General features: G+C 40.0%; 1 protein-coding gene across 1 annotated transcript in view; it reads right to left on the bottom strand.

Annotated features, from left to right (window-relative positions):
• PIK3CA (phosphatidylinositol-4,5-bisphosphate 3-kinase catalytic subunit alpha) overlaps positions 1-21,717 on the bottom strand; it is a 1,902,358-nt gene that overhangs the window by 1,134,554 nt on the left and 746,087 nt on the right. The window contains exons 10-12 of the mRNA XM_044070443.1: positions 19,539-19,644; positions 18,760-18,912; positions 18,079-18,210 (exon numbers count right to left, since the gene is read on the bottom strand). Of these exons, the coding sequence (XP_043926378.1) occupies positions 18,079-18,210; positions 18,760-18,912; positions 19,539-19,644 (391 nt within the window). The remainder of the gene's footprint in view (positions 1-18,078; positions 18,211-18,759; positions 18,913-19,538; positions 19,645-21,717) is intronic.

Below are 21,717 nucleotides of genomic sequence, written 5' to 3' on the forward strand. Positions count from 1 at the left end.
ATACAACTGTCATCATCCTAATCAACCTCCTTTTTTCTACAGTCTACATTATCCCAAATATTTTTCACCATACTAGTTATTAGGCTCCACTGTAATAGGTTCATAGGTGTGTACTAGGCTAATGGCCCTGGCATCATGCCGCCCATTAGTTCCTAGTGCCTCTATCAAGTAGAGCCACTGGAGTGATCCCAAGGTGAACTTTCTATTACCCATCCACTCATCAAGATTTCTCTTGAAGAGTGACAATGAGGTGCTCTGCTTGACATGTATAGGAAGTCTATTCCAGAGCATGGGCAGTCACTGGGTGAGGAACCTGCCCCTCTAGCATGTTCTGTTGATTGTGGTAATGAGGTTGAGGTCTCTGGAGTGTGTGGTGTAGAGGGATGGGGATTTCTTTAGCTGCAGCATTTCTAACAGAGTTGGGTCAGACATGGCTTTGTAGGTCCACATCTTTACATATCAGACTCAAAGTTAATGGGACGATAATTCCGAGGGTCTGTAGTTGCTCCCCCTTTATGGAGAGGGATGAATGTAGCAGTGCGCCATTCGGTAGGGACAAAGCCTGAGGTGAGGCTGTGACTGAACAGGGTACATAGATGTGGTGTCAGTTAGCTTTGCAGTTCATGTAGAACACAGCTAGGGATATTATCGGGTCCAATGGAAGCTGTATTCTTGGCCTTGGACAATGCAGCTTTAACCTGTGCTGCAGTAATGCTGGGTGCCTGTCATTCTTCTGGTATTGTGATTGGTCCTTTAGGGGGGAGAGAGGTAAATTTGGCACTGAATCTGACGGCCAGTATGCTGGCAATATCTGTTAGCTCAGTATAGGAGGTACCATTGTGCAGCAACTCAGAGCAAATTTGGGTACTGCCGTGGGGGTTCTTGATATAAATATAGAAGGCTTTGTGATTGTTTTTAGTGTCTGCCGCAATTCTGCCTTCATAGCTGGCTTTAGAGGATTTGATGAGGGAATCTCAACTTTTTGCTGAGGCTAATAAAGGAGTTTTTTTCGGTCTTGGGACTTCACCTTTTTCTGCAAAAGTTTCTTCCTTCTGTTGTAGAGTTTACTAATGGCAGGGGGCCACCAGATTGGCTTCCTTTTTTTGGAGAAGAGTGTCTTGGTTCTGTTGGGTATAGCTAGTTCCATGCATTTATGTACATGTTCGTACAGTGCATTGGTGTATGATTCAGCAGTAATGCAGCTATTTTCCAATGGCATGGGTGCTGTGAAGTTAGTCACCTCTGTTTTAGGAGCCCAAAGTCAGCACAGGATAAGTTTTTCAAGGTGGTTACCTTTGCGGGGGGTGTGGGTGAGATGTGGATTACCATGGTGATTAGTTTATGGTCAGATCTGACTAGGGAGGGATAGTAAGGATGTTGCTTCCTCTAATGGGGGTCAAAATGACCTGGTCCAGGGCATTGGAATTGATGAATTCCAGGAAGCATTGGGCCAGTGTATTGGTTCTTGAGTAGTTCTCCCAGTTGATGGAGGGGTAGTTCCATTCCAAAATTTGTAGGTCTAGTGTGTTTTCATACTAACTTAGGACAACAAAAATGATGCAAATATAATTAACCCCCACCCTTTTCTTTTGTGAAACCATAAAACATTCGCTTGCTAGTCATTTAGAGAACAGTAACATCATTACTCACTGTAAGTTGTGTAATATGGGTGCATACAATTTATTATTACCCACTACCTGGGCATGTGGAAAAAAAAAAAAAGACAATTGCCCCCCCCCCCCCCCAAATTTTCAATGATGTTAATAAAAGTTTTGTTTTACACCTTTTTTGCAAAGTTGCATATTACCCTGTAATTGAAGTTGTTTCTTAATGTGCATCACACTACAAATTAGAATTGGTCAGAACCTTTTTAAATGTCAAGTGCATTTGCTTTCTGCTTCATTTTGGAGAAATTATGCTCTTGTCATGTTAAAGGGCCTTTCTGATTAAATGACTTGGCCATCCATCGGGAAAGTTTGTCCCAAATAAAACAACTGGTGTCAAAATTGTGGACTGAATTATGTCAAAAAATGCATTAGTGTAGTCTTTGGGAACCACCAACGACCAGCAAAAAACGATAGTGAACACGCAGTAATTGGTTCATTATTATTCAGTTCTTTTGAACTTGTGGTTATCACCCTTCAAAATATATATATATATATACTAGTGGTATATATTTTCTGCTTTTTTACACTATGATATGCATTCACAAATAGTGACAAGGACATTGGCATTTTTATGTCACTGGTCATATGCTTTAATCAAGAATGGAACATGCACTTTGTTACTCCAGCCACTGGGTGGTGCTGTAATATTGCTTCCAGGTAATCAGAGACAAGTATAAATGCATGCTGCTTCATTTCATTCAAAAAAACTTTATTGTATTCATTGATAAAGGCTGAATAGCCGAAACCGGTCTGGATTTGAAGGAATTATAAATAAATAATCATTATTTCTTCATTACTGCGTGTTCACTATCGTTTTTTGCTGGTTGTTGGTGGTTTACATTGTTGGCTTGACCCTGCATGCCATCCTTGCGGAGCGTATGGTTGTTTGCTGTATTCTTTGGGAAGTCATCTATCCCAGGGAACCACAACATTAACAATACGTCTCTAAGAGTTGACCCAATCGTTCAGGATTTGGGAACTTATGTGGAGAGTGACTTAGCTTTTGACAAACATGTGTTCAAAGTTGTAGGAAAGTCCTTCTATACTAGAGTTACCACCTGTCCCACTTTGCGAGGGACAGTCCCTCTTTGGGCAGTTGTGTCCTGCAAAAAAATTGAAAAAACTGAAAATGTCCTGAGATTTTAGGACAAAAATATTTCCTATATTTTATGCAATAGTTGCATAAAACAGATATTCTGTATCTAAAATGCCTAAATGTTATAATAAACAGAATAAGCAACTAAAATGCTACAAGAATAAGCTTTTATTTAGGCAAAAAAGTGAAGTTCTGTCCTTTGTACTGGCCGTGGGTATGTTTCACCCTGCAAAATCTGACGTTTGTACCAAAAATGTCCCACTTTGGGCATCTGAAAAGGTGGCAACCCTATTCTATACTGCAGAGCAAATAAATTAAGGGATTGTGCCTAGATCTAGGGATATCATTGTCCTTCTTTACTCAGCCCTTATTATTACTTAGCTTGCTTTCTTTCTTTTTTTTTTAATTTACTCAGCCCTTATTAGGCCAGTCATTGAATAAAATGCCTCCTTTGGCATGTACCTGTGCAGACAAATGCAACAACTGGAACACCCAGAGAGATATCTTACTAAAAAGATACAAGGCCTAAACAACATGTTTTATATGGACAGACTTAAAGCCCTGTTGCTATACTCACTATAGTGTGGATGTGACCTGTGTCTGCCAAACAAGGCATCCTTCTGACCCAATACTGATATATTTACTGAACAGCAGCAATCAAATGGCATCAAAAATACTCTTTCTAGGGATATAAATCTCTTTCTACAACAACAGAATTGTTTGGAAGGACAGGTATATCTCACAAAGGATACCACTGCTCTGAAACAGACTCTCCCATCCACATAAAACAAAAGTTCATCCCTGTCCATATTCAAGCGCAGCTTGGACCGCTGGATGGGAAACAGCATATTTATCCCAGGAGCCCCCCCCCCCCCGTACTATTAATTGACAGAAGCAGCTATTAAATTTTTTGTCCCATACAGAGGGCCCTCTCAAATCATCTATGGTATGATCTCAGTTATTTTCATTGGGGTAATATGTAGTTATCGACCATGGGATAGGCAAGGCCAATCTCTAACCAAACAGAATAGATTAAGGGAAATTGGTTAGGCTTAAAATGGCCCAAAAAAGGCAGCTAGCCTAGTACTTACTTATGAATCTATGATTCTAAAATATGCAGTTTTTACTTTAGTTTTATCAGTGGACCTGTATTTACCAAATTTAAACTTGTGTTTGTAATGTTTGTAGTTTGAGCAGCTGACAGGTACTTCCGGATTTTAAGTTGTGCAAACCTACATTTTGATGATGCAATATGGGGTAAACAGCTTGTAGTGGATAGGCAAGCTTCCTGAAGTCTGCAGCAGATTTCAACACAGAAAGGGACACACACTGCAGAGCAATCATGTCACTCGCTCACTAATTCAGGCAATGCATCAGTAACTAACTACATGCATTTATATTCAATAAACAGCAACAGAAGAGAAACTGAACAGGGTAAGATTCCTAACAAAGAGACTAATGCTCATTATGCAGTATAATAATGCACATATAGCACTGTAACAAGTAATTGCCTACCATGGGATGATCATTCAGGAAGAAAACTAGGGGTATGAGACTTACTGCAATGATAGTCAACAGTGAAGTATATTTGTGCCATATATATATCGACTGGATTAGTGGTGAAATTAAAAAAAAAAAAAAAAAGAAAAATCACTGAACTGAATGGATTTCTCAGCAAGGCTGATTTTTCCACCTGTATGCTGAACTAGGTACTGCAGGTAGTACTTGGTGGGAAACCAGGCTACCTGTACTACAGAGTTCCATATACAGGTGGTGCTATACTGAGACCACTCACAAGCAAGGTTCAATTGTGTGTAAGCCATCCACCAAACCCCTGTGGGGATGGCCCACAGTGTTCTATTTTCAAGAATAGTTTTAATTTCCTGGTGGATGAGTGGCCCTACAAGTCTGTCCTTCCATCTTCGACAAGAAGAATGCAGGCATGATGGCCATATCACCCTAGAGGTGGGACTTCTCTACTGGACATGGCCATACAGCCCCATCTGTATGTCAGACCTGTCTTGTTTCCAGCAATACCTGGTGTGACATACAGGTGGAGCTGCTGCACTTGAAAACATCAGCCAGACTAAGATGCCCTGACAAGTTCTGCGGTATATTTGGGTTGTATTCAGAACAGGTAATGAGATTTAGTAACACAAAGTAATTGAATCTCGGTACCTGCTTCTGGCATAGTGATACCTCCTTCAATTCAATATCTTCAGGTACTTAACTACATATTGCTTTCCCTGTTTATGACATCATCAAAAGGTGTCACTAGATGACAGAGAATCAGGAAGCAAGGGGTTAACTGTTCAGAATATAACACATACAAGCACACATTTTTTTTTTTACTTAAATAAGGTCCACTGATGTAGTTAAAGTAAATATTAAGTATTTCAGAATCAGAAAACTCACTTCACATGACGAGAACATAATTACAGAGTGGTGGTATACCATTCCTTTAAACTTGATCCTTCACTCTTTTTTTTGTTGCATTTCTTATGCTTTATTTGCAAGAGCAGAAGGGCATGCTTCAGATTTCTTCTGAGTCCTTAGCCTTCTCTGACACTTTCCCCAAAGTCTTTTTTTTTTTTTTTAAATAATCTGTGATTTTTTTTTCTGTGACAAAAATGACTTTCAAGTTTGCAGTGTTTACTTGGTGACTTGCCTTTAGCATGTTTTTTACATGACTTTGCTGGTAAAGTAAACACCGTAATAAAACTTACCAAATTAAGTACAACTCTGTTTTCTCTCATCAAGGGGTAAAAACAGCACATTTTCTTTAAATACTTATTAAATGTATAATGTTTTCCAAAATTTACTAAAAATACCTAATAAAAAATGTAGTCAAGCAACTGCCTGCTTTAAAGCAGTGAAAATGTAAGAATATGATGGCCAACAAATATTTGCAGATGTCCCCCCCAAAGAGTGCTTCTTAGGCTCCTGGATCTTTAGCTGCAGCAATCACATAAATTAGGTCAGTCTTCCAGCACTAACCTTAACTTTTGCTTCTTATCCATACACTAATAATTGAGTTTTCCTCTCAGGTGACACAGATCACAGCAATACACAGCTTTGAATCTCCTCTGCTTACCACAACTCTTATTCTCCCAGCCGTTTCCACAGATGTAAAGTTTAGACATGTTTTTAAAAGTGGCTATGTTACAAGCACCTACCAGCAACCAGAAATGTGACAATTTAAAACACTAAGCATGGTAACCTGTAATAGATATATTGCCAACTTGTATATGTGTATATTTCATGTGCTAGTTAAGCTTCTGTCCATCTATGTCTTGCTACACTATACTAATGAATACTTCACTCTCTCTGTACATTACTTCTTAAACCTCAATACACTTAATTGGGATTTTATGAGTGGGGTAATGGCAACAGTTGTATTTTCCAACAGAATACTGGGTTTAATTAGGAAGATATATGATGGGTAAGTGGTAAGAATCCAGGTGGGTGGGCTCCTCTGTGACAAGCTGTGTTTGACCAGAGGAACCAAACATGGGTGTTTTCTTTCCATATTTTCCTTACACTTTAGAGCCATTGGCAAAGAAAACAAGGGACGTACAAATTCAATGGTATAATTGGTATGGTACTCAATAAAATTAGCCTTATTTGCTGATGACATTAATTTATACTCGATAAATCCAGAAATGGATATTTTGTGTTGCAAACAATTTGAGACCGTTTCAGTTTTTTTTCGCGATATAAAATAAAAGATAAAATGGAGACTATAACAGTAAACTATGTTCCCACACATGAATTGGTTCAACAATACCCACATTTATTGGGAAATTATAAGATCATAGGAGGTTACTAGGCTACTGGCCTTGAGGCCCTTATAAGCCTAACCAAGAGTTTAGCCCATGTTTAGACAAATCAGCACCTGATGCCTCTGTCCAGCAAGGACACGGGTGGAATCTCAGGGGTATATTTTCTGTTTCCCATCCAATTATCCATATTGCACTTAAAAAGGAGTAAAGAGATACTCTGCTTGACGTGGAGAGGGAGTCTACTCCATAGATGGGGGAGTCTCTGGGACACAAATCTGTCCTGCCAACAAGTCTTGTTGATGTCACAGACCAGGTTGAGGCCAAGCGTGTGGGTTACTCGAGTGGAGCTTGACTTGCGGATATGCAGCAGTCCCATCAAGGTGGGATCCGTAATTGCTTTGTATGCCAGCAGAGGTCACCTCTGAGGAGTCTGTATGAAACTGAGTAGAGGATAGGGCTTTTAGCCTAGCTGTGTATGGTAGATGTTTGAGGCTTTGGAATCTCCTGGTGAGGAACCTCTGTGGTCTCTCCAGCACCTACATGAGCTTTGCAAGGTACATGATGAAAGGCACGCTGTACTCAATAATGGGTCTTATAAGGGAATAATACAGGGATGTTATGACCTTCTTGCCCCTGGATGAGATACCCTTACTTATGAGGCTGGCCATGTAGAAGGCTTTCCGTACAACGGAAGCAACATGGTGGTCAAAAGTCAGGTTGCTATCAACCTGGGTGCCCAAATCCCTCACGACTGACTGCATGCTTAGGATGTTATTAATGTTATAATTTGTAGGGACGTCACTCTCCCCAAATGGGATGATAATGCACTTTTTGGTATTCAGTTTAAGCCTATGTTTCTGGCACCAGTCATTTGTCTGAGTGAGACCCTCTTGGAGGATGTCCACAACACTAGGGGAATTGATGACAGCACCCAGCTTGCAGTCATCTGCAAACTTGGTCAGCCATAGCCCACTGGCTTTGGCCTGCACCTCAGAAAAGTATATCCCAAATAACAGAGGCCCCCAAGCCCGAACCCTGGGGTACACCACTTGTTATGGGTCTACTGCTTGAGGTGGCTTCCCCTATTTTGACTATGTTGGTTCTATCAGTGAGTCAGTTTGCTACCCATCTGACAACATATGGATTGATGCCTAGATGAGAGAGTTTATCTATTATGCCAGAGTGGGGAATAGTGTCAAAGGCTTTGGCCAGGTCAAGGTAGGCAGTGTGCACTGTCTTCTCCTCATCCATGGCTTTGGTGACTGTCTCAGAAGTCGACCAAATTTAGTAGACACGACCTCCCCTTGATGAAGTCAAACTGTGTGGGATCAAGTGTTTGGAGGTTGCCAATGTCCTTGTTAATGAGGTCCATGATAATCCAAACCATGGCCTTGCAGATCAGGCTAGTTAGGCTAATTTCCTGGATCGGTGGACATTCCACCTTTGTGTAAAGGGATGACAGTGGTTGTCCTCCACTCAGCTGGGGTGAAGCCAGTACTCAGGCTTTGGTTGAATAGGTTGCCTAATGGTGCTGCAAGTTCCTGCCTGAGTTCACGTAGGATGCAGCCTGGGATGTTATAGAGTCCCATGGAGGCTATATTTTTTGTCTTTCAGAAAGCAGTGATGACCTGTTCCATAGATATAAGAGGAAGGGGGCAGGTACTGGGGATGTCCTGATTTACTGATGGGGGGACAGAGGAGTAAAGTCTTCTCTGAATCTGTCAGCCAGCAAATTTGCTAAATCTATGGCATTTGTATATGTGGTGTACTTGACCACCAGTTCTGAAAAGATCTGGGTGCTTCCTTCGAGGTTGTGGACATGTGTGAAGAAGGCCTTATGATTGTCTCTAGTAGATGTGACCAATTTGGACTCCAAGTTTGCTTAGGAGGATTTCACTAGTGCTCTTATTTGCTTGTTCAGGTTAAGGAGACATTGCTTCCAATTGGGCAGCACCTGCTCCTTCTAGGTCTTGGACAGCAATTTTTTCCTTTTGTTACAGAGTTTATTTACTGCAGATGTCCACCAGACAGGTTTACTCTTCCTTGCTGAGGATGATTTAATTCTGTTGGGTATTCCTGATTCCATGAATTTATATACATGCTTGTACAGTGTTTTGGTGTAGTTTTGGAAATTGGTGCCAGTTCCTACAGAGGGGGAAGGGGGCTGTGAAGCCGTGTATACTATCCCTAAAGGAGGTTGTAATCAGCTTTGGAGATGTTTGTACATCTGAGCCTAACTAGAGGGGGATGGGGGAGATGGTGACTTCGAAAGTGACCGCTTTGTGGTCGGATCTTACCAGGGAGGATGATACTATAAGGATGCTACATTAGTTACTCATGTTGGTTAATAGAAAGTCCAATATATTGCCACCTGTTGTGGGGATATTGACTAGCTATTCCAAGGCATTTGCATTGACAAAATCAAGGAATCTCTGGGCATTTTTGTTCTGGCATGAGTAGATCTTCCAATCTATGTTTGGGAAGCTAAAGTCACCCAGGATCAGAGTCACCCAGGATCAGGGTAAAGGACTGAATCTTGATAGAGTCAAACAGGTCCAAATAGGCAGAATGGGTATCTTGAGTCAGATTTGGGGGCTGGTAGCTAGCTATGATTTGAATAGGTGTCTTGTCAATGGTTAACTGCACCTCGAGTTTCTCCTGTGCGTCATACTGTTTGACCAGCCTGGAGGTGTGTGTGTCTTTAGTGTATATTGAAACTCCACCTCCTTTGGCATTACTACCCACTGTTTGGGGACTGAATGTATGATAGGATGAGTAACCAGGTAAGGCTGGGGTGGTCTCCGCAGCTTTGAACCAGGTTTCTGTGACTGCACAGATGGCAGAATTTTCCAGGGTTAGGAATGCTTGCAATGAGTGCGGTTTCATGTTTAGACTCCTAGCATTTAGCAGCATGACCTTAGTGTTTTGTTGAAATTTTTATGTTGGTAGTTTTAACCTCACCACTTTTCTTAAAAAAGGCACTACAGGGGAGACAAAGCCTGAAGCCCAGGTGAGACAGATACAGGCCATCTCTAGCAAAGCATTGTGGTCTGTCGATCATATCTTCACAGGCTTTCAGGTACTGGATCCCCCCGGAATGACACCAGAAACTAAGCCAACTGTTAAGTCAATAATTTTCTGTTTGTATTGAGGCCTCATTCTGGGTGATGGCAGAATGCTGCTTAAGGCTAGGGACATACCTGCCTGAGAAACACAATCAGCAAGCTCAATCATGTCTTTCTTCATGTAGTCCAGCGAGGTACATCTCAAGTCATTCAAGCCAACATGGACTATGACAAGAGTGATAAAGTACAGTTGTGTACACTTACCATAAATGTAGATGTTAGTGTGTATTCACTGTTGCAGTCATTACATTTGGGGTAATCTGCTGGCAGGTGGCCCTCAGTCGGCCTGATTAACTAAGTCTTGGGTCCTGCGTCGGTTGCTGTTCCTTCTTCCATGACGTCGGGTCGTCAGGGGTATAAAACATGCAGCCGACGCCATTGCATCAGTTTTTCTTGCCCCAGATGTCAAGTGCCCCCAAATGGATATCAAAATATATATATATATATGTGTATATAATTTAAAACACAAAAAATATACCTCCAAACAAAAGCAAATGCACCAAAAAGGCTTTTAAGCATAGTAAAAGAAAGGAGAGGTATAGTAAGAGAAAAACAGGGGGCTAGAGGGTGGGTAACCAGGACTGCAACAGTGAATACACTTGCACATCTACATTTATGGTAAGTGTACACAACTGTACCATGTTCTTCGTGTTTCACTGTTGTAGTCATTACATTTGGGTAGAATCCCAAAGCTATGGTTGGGAGGATGGATTTACACAGCATTAGGAGCTGCTATAAGGCCCTGCAGTACAGCAGTGGCAAAGCCAGCTCTGGATTTAGAGAAGAGATGTAAATGGTAATGTTTGGTGAACGTATGAACTGAGCTCCAGGTAGCAGCTTCTAGAATGTCTCTGGTAGGAACCCCTCTTAGAAAGGCTGCAGAAGTAGATGCAGCCCTGGTGCAATGAGATCTGATCCCCTTGGGGATAGGTTTACCATGGTGCATACAGCAGAAACGAATACAATGGCTTATCCATTTCGAAATAGTCTGCTTTGTAACAGCCTTTCCCTCTGCCCCTGCAGCAAATGCCACCAATAGTTGTTCAGATTTTCTTAGGGCTTTTGTCCTGTTTAAGTAGAATCTAGGTTGTCTGTGTACATCCAATGAATGCAGAATCCGCTCACCCTTGTTCTGTGGCTTGGGAAAGAAAGTTGACAGATGAATGGTCTGATTAAGAGCCACACTGGATACCACCTTAGGCATGAAAGATGGACTGGTCCTGAGAGACACCCTGTCCGGATAAAAAATAATGAAAGGCTCTACTGCCATAAGAGCCTGTAATTCTGAAATCCTTCTAGCTGAGGTGACTCCTAAAAGGAAAGCGGTTTTCCAGGAGAGAAATTTTAGGTCTGTAGTAGCAGCTGGAAGGACAGAGTGAGTTTTCCAAAAGAAAATTGAGGTCCCATGCAGGAGTTGGTGCTCTCCTGGGAGGCCTTAAATTTTTGGCCCCTCTGAGATACTGCTTTAGCAGAGGATGAGAGAAGAGGGGAGAGTTGAAATGGCAGAGGCATGGATTTTTATGGAAGAAAAAGATAGGCCTTTGTGAAGCATCTCAGTTAAGTATTGCAGAATCTGAGGAATATTGGGCATTGCTGTGCTTATTCCTTGTGATTGGTTCCAGGCACAGAATCTTTTCCATTTGTCAGCATAAGATTTTCTAGTACTAGGCCTTCTAGCCTCCAAAATGACATCCATCACAGGTTTGCTGAATGATGCCAAGGGTGAAATTAGTTGATTAGTCACACTGCAAGATTCAAAGTTTGGAGCTGAGTGTGCAGAATGTGTTAGTTCTGCTGAGACAGCAGGTAAGGTGTCAGAGGCAGGTGCCATGGAGGAAGGTGTGACACATTGGGCAGGAGTGGGTACCAGTGTTGGCGAGGCCAGTCTGGAGCAATCAGAATCATTTTTGGTTTGTCCTGTCTGACTTTTAGTAGAACTTTGGAGAGCAGGGGCAGAGGGGGAAAAGCATAGACTGATAGAGCATCCACTTTCCAAGCTTTTTGTGATGAATTCTTGTGCAGAATTTGTCCAACTGATAGTTCTGGGATGAGGCAAAAAGATCTATGTCTGGGCTCCCCCATTTGCGTGTCAACATGTTGAAACTTGTGGTTCCAGTTTCCATTTGTGTGGGTCCATAAGATTTCTGCTTAGTTCGTCTGCCAGAGTATTTAGCTTTCCTGGCAGGAATTGAACTTGTAGTTGCATTTGGCAGGTCAAGGCTGTGTTCCACAATGCCATGGCTAGTCTGCAAAGGGGGTAGGAATGTGTACGCCCCTGCTTGTTTATGTACCACATAACTGTGTTGTTGTCTGTCTATCATTAGTTGTCCTGGATGAAGGTAGTCCTTGAAGGCTGTCAGTGCATTCTGTATAGCTAGTATCTCTTTCTGACTGATATGTAGGTGCATTTGATTTGGGCTCCATTTGCCCTGAATGCACTTTCCTGCCAGATGAGCCCCCCAAGCATAGTCTGATGTGTCTGTAGTTAGGGTTTGGGCGATAGGGAGTGGAGTGAATGGCAGACCCTTGTTTTGGTGGCAGGCCTCTGCCCACCATAAGAACTCTAGTTGCAGGCAAGGTATAATAGGAATCATTGTTTCCAGGCTGTGACAATGTTGACTCCATAAACTTTTTAAGTACCACTGAAGTTTCCTCATATGCAGTCATGCATATGGAATTAGAATAATGCAGGAGGCCATGAACCCCAAGGCTTGCAGAAGTTGTCTTGCAGATATAGCAGGGGTTTTTGTGGCCACCTGTTTGAAGTAATTCACCAATCGAATTGGATTTTCTGGTGTAAGGTAAGTCATCTGGGCAGTTGTATTCAAGCTTGCACCCAGGAATGTAATTTTTTGAGAGGGTACCAGTTGTGATTTCTTTTCGTTTATGGTGTACCCTAGAGAAGTTAGAACCCTTTTTATAAACGCCAGATGCTTTAGAAGAATGTCCTTGTTTTCTGCCTGAATTAGGCAATCGTCCAGGTATGGATATATTTGAATATTTCTTTGCCTGCAAAATGCAATTACTGGAGCCAGGCATTTTGTGAAGACCCTGGGCGCAGTAGATAAGCCAAAGTTCAGTGCAGAGAACTGGTAATGCAAGTAGCCTGCTTTGAAGTGGAGGTATCTTCTGCAAGATTCCCTGACTGGGATATGAAGGTAAGCCTCTTAAAGTCTAGAGTTGCCAACCAGGCATCTTTGCCTAGCATAGGTAGTAACTGTTGAAGAGTCAGCATCTTGAATTTTGGAATGTCCAGAAATGTGTTTGGAGTGGATAAGTCCAGAACTGGATGCATGATTTGTCTTTTCTGAGTACCAGGAAGAGTCTTGAATAAAAAAACCTTGTCCCTTTTCCTCTTCTGGTACTGGTTGAATAGCCCCCATTGTTCATGAGGGACATAACTTGTTTCTGGGCCTCTGCCCACTGATTTGGGGGCAGATCTGGCCATCCGTTTGGGATTGGCAATGTGTGGAAATGAAATCTGTATCCCTGGGATACTATATTTAAAATCCATTTGTCCTGGGTAATAAGTTGCCAGTTTCATGCATGAAGTGCCAGTTTTCCCCCCAAATGGGCGGCTGAAAGGTAAGTGCTTGGTGATTGCAGAGGGAAGTCATTGAGACAGTTTACCATAGGGAGGTGCCTTGTTGTTTCCAGATTTGGAGGTGGAGGCACCCCATTGTTTTGTTCTAAAAGTTCCTTGTGACTGAAACCTGGAGCCTTTGGAATGTCTGGATTTGACTTGAGCAGCTCTCGAAGGGACTGGAAAGGACCAGTTCTTAGTAGGCCAGTGCCTACTAAATCTTGGAGGTTGCACTTGTAAGAAATCTTTCAGTTTGCATTGATTTAGCTTTATCTTCCATCTTTTTTAACACTTCTTCAGCCTCATTACCAAAGAGACGGTCCCTGTTGTAAAGGAGGATCCAACAATTTTGCTTTAACACGGTCAGGCAGAGTTTGCTCTCTGAGCCAATCATGCCTTCTTAGCACAGATCCGGTTACAGCAGCCCTGCAACAGGCCTCCAAGGAATCAAAACCACATTGCAAAGTATGTTTTCCAACTTGTTCAGCTGAATGTAATAAATCCTGCAAATCTTTATTTTCCACACAGTCAGAGATTAACATAATTTTCTTTTTAAGTAGTCCCATGATATGCTGTTGATATTTAAGCATATGAAATTGACAGTTTAAAGCCCTGATTGCCAAAGTTGCAGAAGTGTAAACCTTCTTACCCCATCTATCCAGCACCCTGGAACCTTTAGCTGAAGAGGCCTTAATGCCCTTGTAACCCTGAGAAATTGTTTCAGGATCAGCAGTAGGGTTTTTGAAAAGGAATTTGTGGGAGTCAGGAGCCATGTAGTGGGAGTCAGGAGCCATGTAGTATCTGTCTGGCTTACTAGGAGCCAGAGGCAGAGAATCAGGAGTCATACTAGATTCTGAAAAAAACATCATCAACAATGTCTAGAACAGGAGGTATAGCCAAAGGCCTATGCTGGGGAAGTAGAAGAAAATCCTTAAGTCTCTTTTCAGATTCAGAGAAATCCTGACTTTCCCAGTGGAAATGCTCTCTTAAGGTATGTAAAGTTTCCCCAAAAGAGAAATCCTCAGGGGGAGAAGCAGAAGGAATGGAATCTTCTGCGCCAGAGTCCTCATAAGTAGGTATAAATAAAATCCTGCTCAGTAGAAGAATCAGAAGAAATAGAATCCTGATCAGAAGATACATAATCAATGTCTTGCCTAGACCTCTTAACAGGAGAGGATTGGCAACCCCTGAGATCAAGGTAATTAAATCTTCAGCCATTTTGATCATTTGTTTTTTAGGAATAGGGGCCTGCACACGTGGCCCAAGCATCGAATTTTTAGACATAGAAGTAGATTTTGGCCTTAGTTTTGAAGATGGTGTCGGTTTAATATACAAATCTTTAGGCCTGAAAATACCCTCAGAAGCCAGTACCTGCACAGCGGCTCCGGACCCATCTAAGGTAAAGACATCCGCGGGTTCAATACTTAAAGCATCTCGCAGCATACCGGACTCCAAATGGGTCTCAGTAGAGGCCTGTGAATCAAAAGTAGCGGGCAACAGGGGCTGCGAAAATGCCTCACTGAGTACTGGCGAACTAGCGACTGGCTTAGGAGAAGCGTTGTCGTCAGTTTTGGACCTCGATGGCCTGCCTCTGTCTTTTTCTTTGCATTTTTTAGGTATCCCGGTAGTCTGATTGCTAGCCGACGTCATTTCTGGATAGTTAAATCGTGAGCCAAATTATGAGGTATTTGCTTTCCACAAGTAATGCAATTATTAACTTTTACTGACATTGGTAAGGAGCAAGAAAAAGTTTCCCCAACGGGGTACTTAGCTTTTAGTTGAAGACTTCGGTTCTGAAACTCGAAAATGAAAATTTCAGGAGTTGGCTGACCGGCACTTGCGAACTGCTTCTGCTTCGGGCACCGCGCAGCAAGAAAGCTGATGTAATGGCATCGGCTGCATGTTTTATACCCCTGATGACCTGACGTCATGGAAGAAGGGACAACAACTGACACAGGACCCAAGACTTTGTTAATCAGGCCGACTGAGGGCAACATGCCAGCAGATTATCCCAAATGTAATGACTGCAACAGTGAAACACGAACAACATCACATGAAGTACTTACGTGTTTCAGTTACAAAGGATTACACTATGGGAGCTAAGGATATGTTGAAAGAGACAAAACAAAAGATAATACAAAAGTTAAGAAGTCGAAAGCTCTTGACTATGGCCATAGATAGTAAGGTGCACATAATGAACATATTTCTAATTCCTTTAATACTATATATACAAATCAGGCATAGTTTTATCAACCAGTAGAGAAGCTGGGGACTGTAACTAATAATTCATTGAATGAATTTATTAGGTAAGGAAAGAATGAAAGAGTTAGGTGGGATAAGTTGTTTCTCTCCATTGGACAAGGTATGGTTTAGGGTTAACAGATGTGAAGTGATACTTTAGAGCTACATAGTTAAGGCACATATACATCACACAAGCAGAATACTTCAAATCAAAATGGAAAGAAACAATGCTGAAAACTGTGTCTAGGGGAGGAAGGGGGAATCAAAACATAAGAAAGTGTAGGATTTTAGAGGCAGGCCCTTAAAGGCATCAATGACAACCACACTGATTATTACATTTACAAAGTAGTACAAAATATTCTGAAAACTAAGCTAACATAAGAATGGAGAAAGGAGATTTTACCAATAGGGCTGCCTGCAAGTAGGAGCATAAAAAAAGCAAGACGGAGCTGCAGTTTATTGGAGAAAATTAGCAATGGGACCCAAGTATTGAAAGCAAATAACTAGGGAGGGGAAAGTCACAGTGGGATGAGACTAAGCACAAGTTTTAACTGCAGGTTAGAGACTGCATTCCCTATCAGGAATATAGAGGATTATGATCTGGTCGCCAAGCATAACCTGCTTATTATGTGTTTGAAACATGGGTGCCAAGAAATACACCTCAAGAGCAAAAGCTCGAGAGATGAATCTTGGCATCCATGTTGAGAACACATAATTTAAGGTTACGATCGATGATACAATCATAATTCTTTGAAGGGCATAGAACATTATCTGCTCCATGCTGTCAGAAAGGCAGTGTAATGCAGTCCTTTACATTAACACACCTTCATGCCTCTCAGAATTTGCAGAACATCCAGATGCGTGCTTCACATTTTTGGTCTGTTCATCATAAATTCTGTGGTTTTCAGACAAGCCACTGAGGCTTGAAGTCACTAAACAAAGACACACATTTGAGTTTCAGAGTTCCTGCCCTTCAGCAAATGAATGCTTACACATCCTGTTATTCTAGCATCTAAGTTTACTTGAGGAAGTTGTGGACATGTTACTGGTATAGACAAGCAGGCAGAAATAAATCTGGACTTTCTGCTGCTGTCATTTGCTGGTGAGAACTGGCTGACTTTACTGTCTAGCAGAAAACCCGGCTTTAACAACTTTAGCAGGAGTGCTTAACAATTGTTAAGGTCAGGTCACACACCACTCTGGCACTTAAATGATTTGCCTTTTCAGAATATCACAGCATAATCACCATGCTCCATGCATTACATATAAAATAATGCATTACTATAAGAATCAACCAGAAAATGTTAGAAAATACTGGGAAACAAGAATAGAAAGGTAACATAACAAGGAACAATGGGAAGATATCTGTATGCTTTTCCAACAAAATCTAGAAGGTTTACGATTTTTGCTCGAAAGCATTTATATAGGTATTTTTATAATCCAAGCAGACTTTACAGTATTTTTCCACATGCAGACAGCAATTGTTGGAGATGTGGTGGGAAAGAGAGGGGTCCTTAGAAACATTTGTTTGGGGGAATACAATGAATTGTTAGATTACAAAACTTCCTTAAACGGTACTTTGTCAAAGGTTTACAATAATTTGCTCCCCAAAAATTAACTAAGGAAGTGATACTTTTGAGCTTGAATATAGAAACTGAACTTACTAGACATAGTAAAGTCCTACCAAGTGTAATGCTCTTGGCTACCATAAAAGCAATTACAAGAAAGTAAAACTCAAAAGCCGAACCAAACATAAAAAAAAATTACTGAATGTTGTAAAGGAGATAAAATAATTGGTGGTGGGATTTTGGAAATGATCAACTACATACAAATAAATTGAATCTGCTGGAAAAATACACAAAGAACAATTTTCAGGAGGAGGAGTGAAACTTCATAGAAGACAGGGCTTGTGCAATCTAAGTAATGTTAAACTGAATAAATTAAGAAAGAAATCACTTATGTATTGTGCACGGAAAGAAAAAACTCAGTGTAAAAGTTTGCTATTTTATAACTGCACGTACACCCATATCACTGTGTAATACATGTATGCCGTTTGCAATTTCCATGGCTTGGGCTAATGAGTTAAATTTTAATTTCAGAGTACTACTGATTAGCAAGCTGTGTAACTGTGGAGTTTTTCTTTTGGGACCCCTGTAGAAAATGGATTATACGCAGCCATATATCACTGTCAAAATCAAACAAGCTGTGCTGTCTGTTGCTGATGGTATTACTTCTGTATGATACGAAGTGCTTGCCCAGGTAGTATTTTACTACTGTCAAAACCTGGGCAAATCAAAGCACAATTAAGATTGCAAGCATATGACCATACCATATGTACCAAATGATATTACAGGAATCGTTCACTTTCCCAAAAGGAGAATACATTAACTTTTTTTAATGAGAATGACTATACCTTAAAATCAACAATGTCTGTGGCCTAAAACCTCTTCTCTGCTCGTAAATGTGGCAGGTGAATTACCAATGAGGATACCCTCTTCAGCAATTGTTTAATCTTTCCAATTTGTTAATGGATGCCAAACATACCCAAACTCTCTCTTAACTGTTAGATCCTAATAATACTTACCAGTCCAGAATGGCAAAAGTTCAGGCCAGGCTCCCTGGGGATTATATTAGCGTGTTCCTCAATTACAGACATTTCAGGAAATTTCACTGGACCACTAAACCAATCAAATTCCAGCTCCAGACATGGAGTTTCCTATGGTAGACAACATTGGAAAAAATAAACAGCTTGTCCATTTCTTAAACAAATTAAAAAAAAAAAAATCAGTTTTACATAATCATGTGGAAAACAAATGTACCCTACTGTATACAATATATCCATTAAGCTTAAAATTGCACTCCCAAATGTGAATGACATTCCTCACCAAGTATTCTAAATCCAATCATTGTGAGACAAACTGCAATATTTGAAGATTTACAATGTCAGTGTAAATAGTGATCGAAATATGACAGTAAATATTAGGTGTATCTTGCACAATAGAGCATGACAGTGATGTGATGTGATGAGATGAGATACACAACAAACTATCTAAAAACAATGAAATAACTTCTAAATAGCAGATGCATTACCATCGGTGTTCACCTAGAACTTACCGTGCTTTACATTATATCCAGCATTCAACTATTTTTTCTTCGATATGTATGAAGACACAGCATTGTCACTACAGAAACATGATTTCTGAGCATCATCACGCAATTGTACAAAATTAATTTATTACTGTACAACAAGAAAAGCATTCTTTACCTTATTTGGATTTGAGCCTGCAACTCCAATAGGATTCAACAAGTCCTCCATTCCATGAGGAACAGGCCAGAGATTGAGTGCCATTTTGCCCGAGACTAAGGTATCAGTGTAATCAAAAAGATTTATATTTCCCCATGCCAACGGACAATGTTCCTGTCGAAAACATTTACAACAGTTATTACTATGTCAGAAAATCTGTGCATCATAATTTGATACTATACTCCTATATGAAACACTGGAGTGTTGACCATTCAGATAATTACAGTGATTTTTTTTAAACTTGTGTTCAGAGACACTCTCGTAAAATAGACAAGGAAATAATCAGAACAAAAAACCTTCCAAAAGTTAAAAACTCAGGGATAAAAGGAAAGCAACTTACAGGGAAAATTACCATTAGAATTTAATACACTAAATGGTAAGGACAATATAGCACTTTATTACATATATGTCTGATCGGGAACTAGGAATAGTCACATGAGGAAAATATGGTATGTGAAGAGGAAGAGCAAACTCAAAAGAAGCAAAATTACCTATACAGTCAGAGATATTGTACAGTTATCAAATATATAAAAATGAATCATACAGTATTTTTTAAAAATTAGAAAAATATTTTATAGTGCTATGGAAAACTAGTATACATTACATCATGGAAGCAAAACAATTTACTGAACAGAAATGGGTAGTAAAATAAAAAAAAAATACTTGAAATTACTTTCCTTTAGTTAGTACACAAAAAGCAAATTTGTCAGAAAAATAAACTATTTAGTAATAGCTTTCACCTCTTTAGCCCCTTTTCTGCCTTTGACGGAACAGATAGAAAGACAAAGCCGAGCTGCACGAGGAAGATCAGGAATGTTAATGTCATAAATCAGCCACTCATTCCATCTAGGGAAAAAAGATGCATTATAAATACAAAAAATTCAATGTAGAAAATGTCCAGCGATAAGTCACTAAGATCAACAGTTTAATCACTTGATTTACAGTGTTCCTACCCATGAAAACAGAAACATAGCTATCTAAAGGACTGCATTAGTGGGGGTTTACAATATATGCTTAATTAAAGTACCTTCAGGACAACCAGAACCACATCCATCTATGTTAGCTAAGATAACGAAAGCAGCAATAAAGCCCAAACTAAATTACTTCAAGTTACAGTTTAATATAGCAACAAAAATGTGGTTATATCCTAACTATCACTTCAAATACACCATTAAACATGCACATCATATGTTTTTTACAGTTTCCAAAGAGCATAAAAAGCAAAGGTAGAAAGAAGAGAAGTACCAGTTTAGTCCATCAGTGGCTAAGCAGCTATTTTCTAAGTGTGTCCTGCTGCTAAGGGGAGCAATCATCAAAAACACTTTAATTTTAGGATGAGAACATCACATTCTCAATGACAGAATGGAGGCCTGTTTTTTTGTACCAGGCTGCTGCTATGCCCTCTATGGATCTTTTTTTTTTTTGCACTGTCCATGCTCTTAATGCCATTTTTGGTCCTATAAGTAATTCTGTGCTTTGTTTGGGTCATGTAGCTAAGGGTTCGCATTTTCAAAGGTAACCTGCTTATGACTATACATGTTCTGTGTACTGGATGCACAGACATACTCCAATCCCCAATATGAAATCTGTTGTTTGCAGAGATCACCACCTAAAAATATTAAGATGGCATTAAACAGAATTAAGTTGCAATCATGTTAGTGATCCACATGCAAAACAAACAGTAATTACAACTTAACTGTCATTTCACCATTAGACTACCTACTAAAGTTATACAAGGGATCTTATGAATTAACTTAAACTGAACTATAATTGACATTGTAAATAAAAAAAAAACAAAAAAAAAACATTAACAATAGGAAAAAAAACAAGAATTATAGGATCTCTCTCTAGGTACTACTGGTGCCTCAACTATTGCTATACCCTGAGTTTGGCACTGATTTCTGAACACAAGTAGGAAATCGCGTTTATATTACGCTGTCAAAAACTAAAACTGTCGACAGCGTAACAAAAGACACGAAAATGTCAAAACCTCCGAACATCGAACACACACCAAAAAAAAAAAAAACAACCCAAACATAACACAAATTGCTCTATGCAGGGGGGCAAGCCCCCCTGCACCCCCGCTACTTAAATATACCAAGAACTCAGAAAAAACAAACAGCGAAACTGTAAAAATGAAAACAGGTACTGTGGAACAAAAGCCTGAACTAGCGAGACAGATAAACAGGGAATTTATTTAAAGCGCTTTTCGTTAGCTTAATAAGCTAACTTCTTCAGAAACAAATTACAAATGCTTTGTCAGATTCAAATAACATAACATAACATACCTCATGTGCTACCAATCAAACGAAACCCGCCACTTAGACTAAAATTTACATTTAAAGGTACCGACATCATAAAATCTCAAAACATACAAAAATCAGTTACCTTAAAAACTGTAACTGCTAAAATCAAAATTAAACCTGGAATTCACACTAAAGCTACTAAAATCAAATACAGAATTAATACTGTGATAAACTTATGTATATGGGTACATATATAAATATGCAAAGCATTAAAACAGCATTAAATAAAGTACTAAACATAATACGAGTGTAATCCCTAATTAGGAAACTACATATAAACACATCAAAGATAAAAGAATATGATAAGTAAAGTATACACAATACCGAAAAGTTTAAAAGTATGTGCACAACATTATAGTAAAAATATAATATGAATATATACTAAACAACAACATCAGCGTTTCAGACTTTTGAATTTTAACACAGTGCTGATAGAGCAAGTGTCATTAAGCCCTGGAAAGTTGTAAGTGTTAAGCTTAATCTGCCACTGTAATTAAAGCTCCTCGAGCCTTAATGGTGCTGGACCCCCTCTTTTATCCAAATTAACGTGGTCAGTGACTAGCTATCAATATGCCATTGGTAAACTAAAATTAGAGAATGCTTTAGCCAAACA

The sequence above is a fragment of the Protopterus annectens genome, chromosome 4.part1 (genome assembly GCF_019279795.1).
Source record: "Protopterus annectens isolate FY-2018-M chromosome 4.part1, PAN1.0, whole genome shotgun sequence".
Lineage (NCBI taxonomy): Eukaryota > Metazoa > Chordata > Ceratodontiformes > Protopteridae > Protopterus > Protopterus annectens.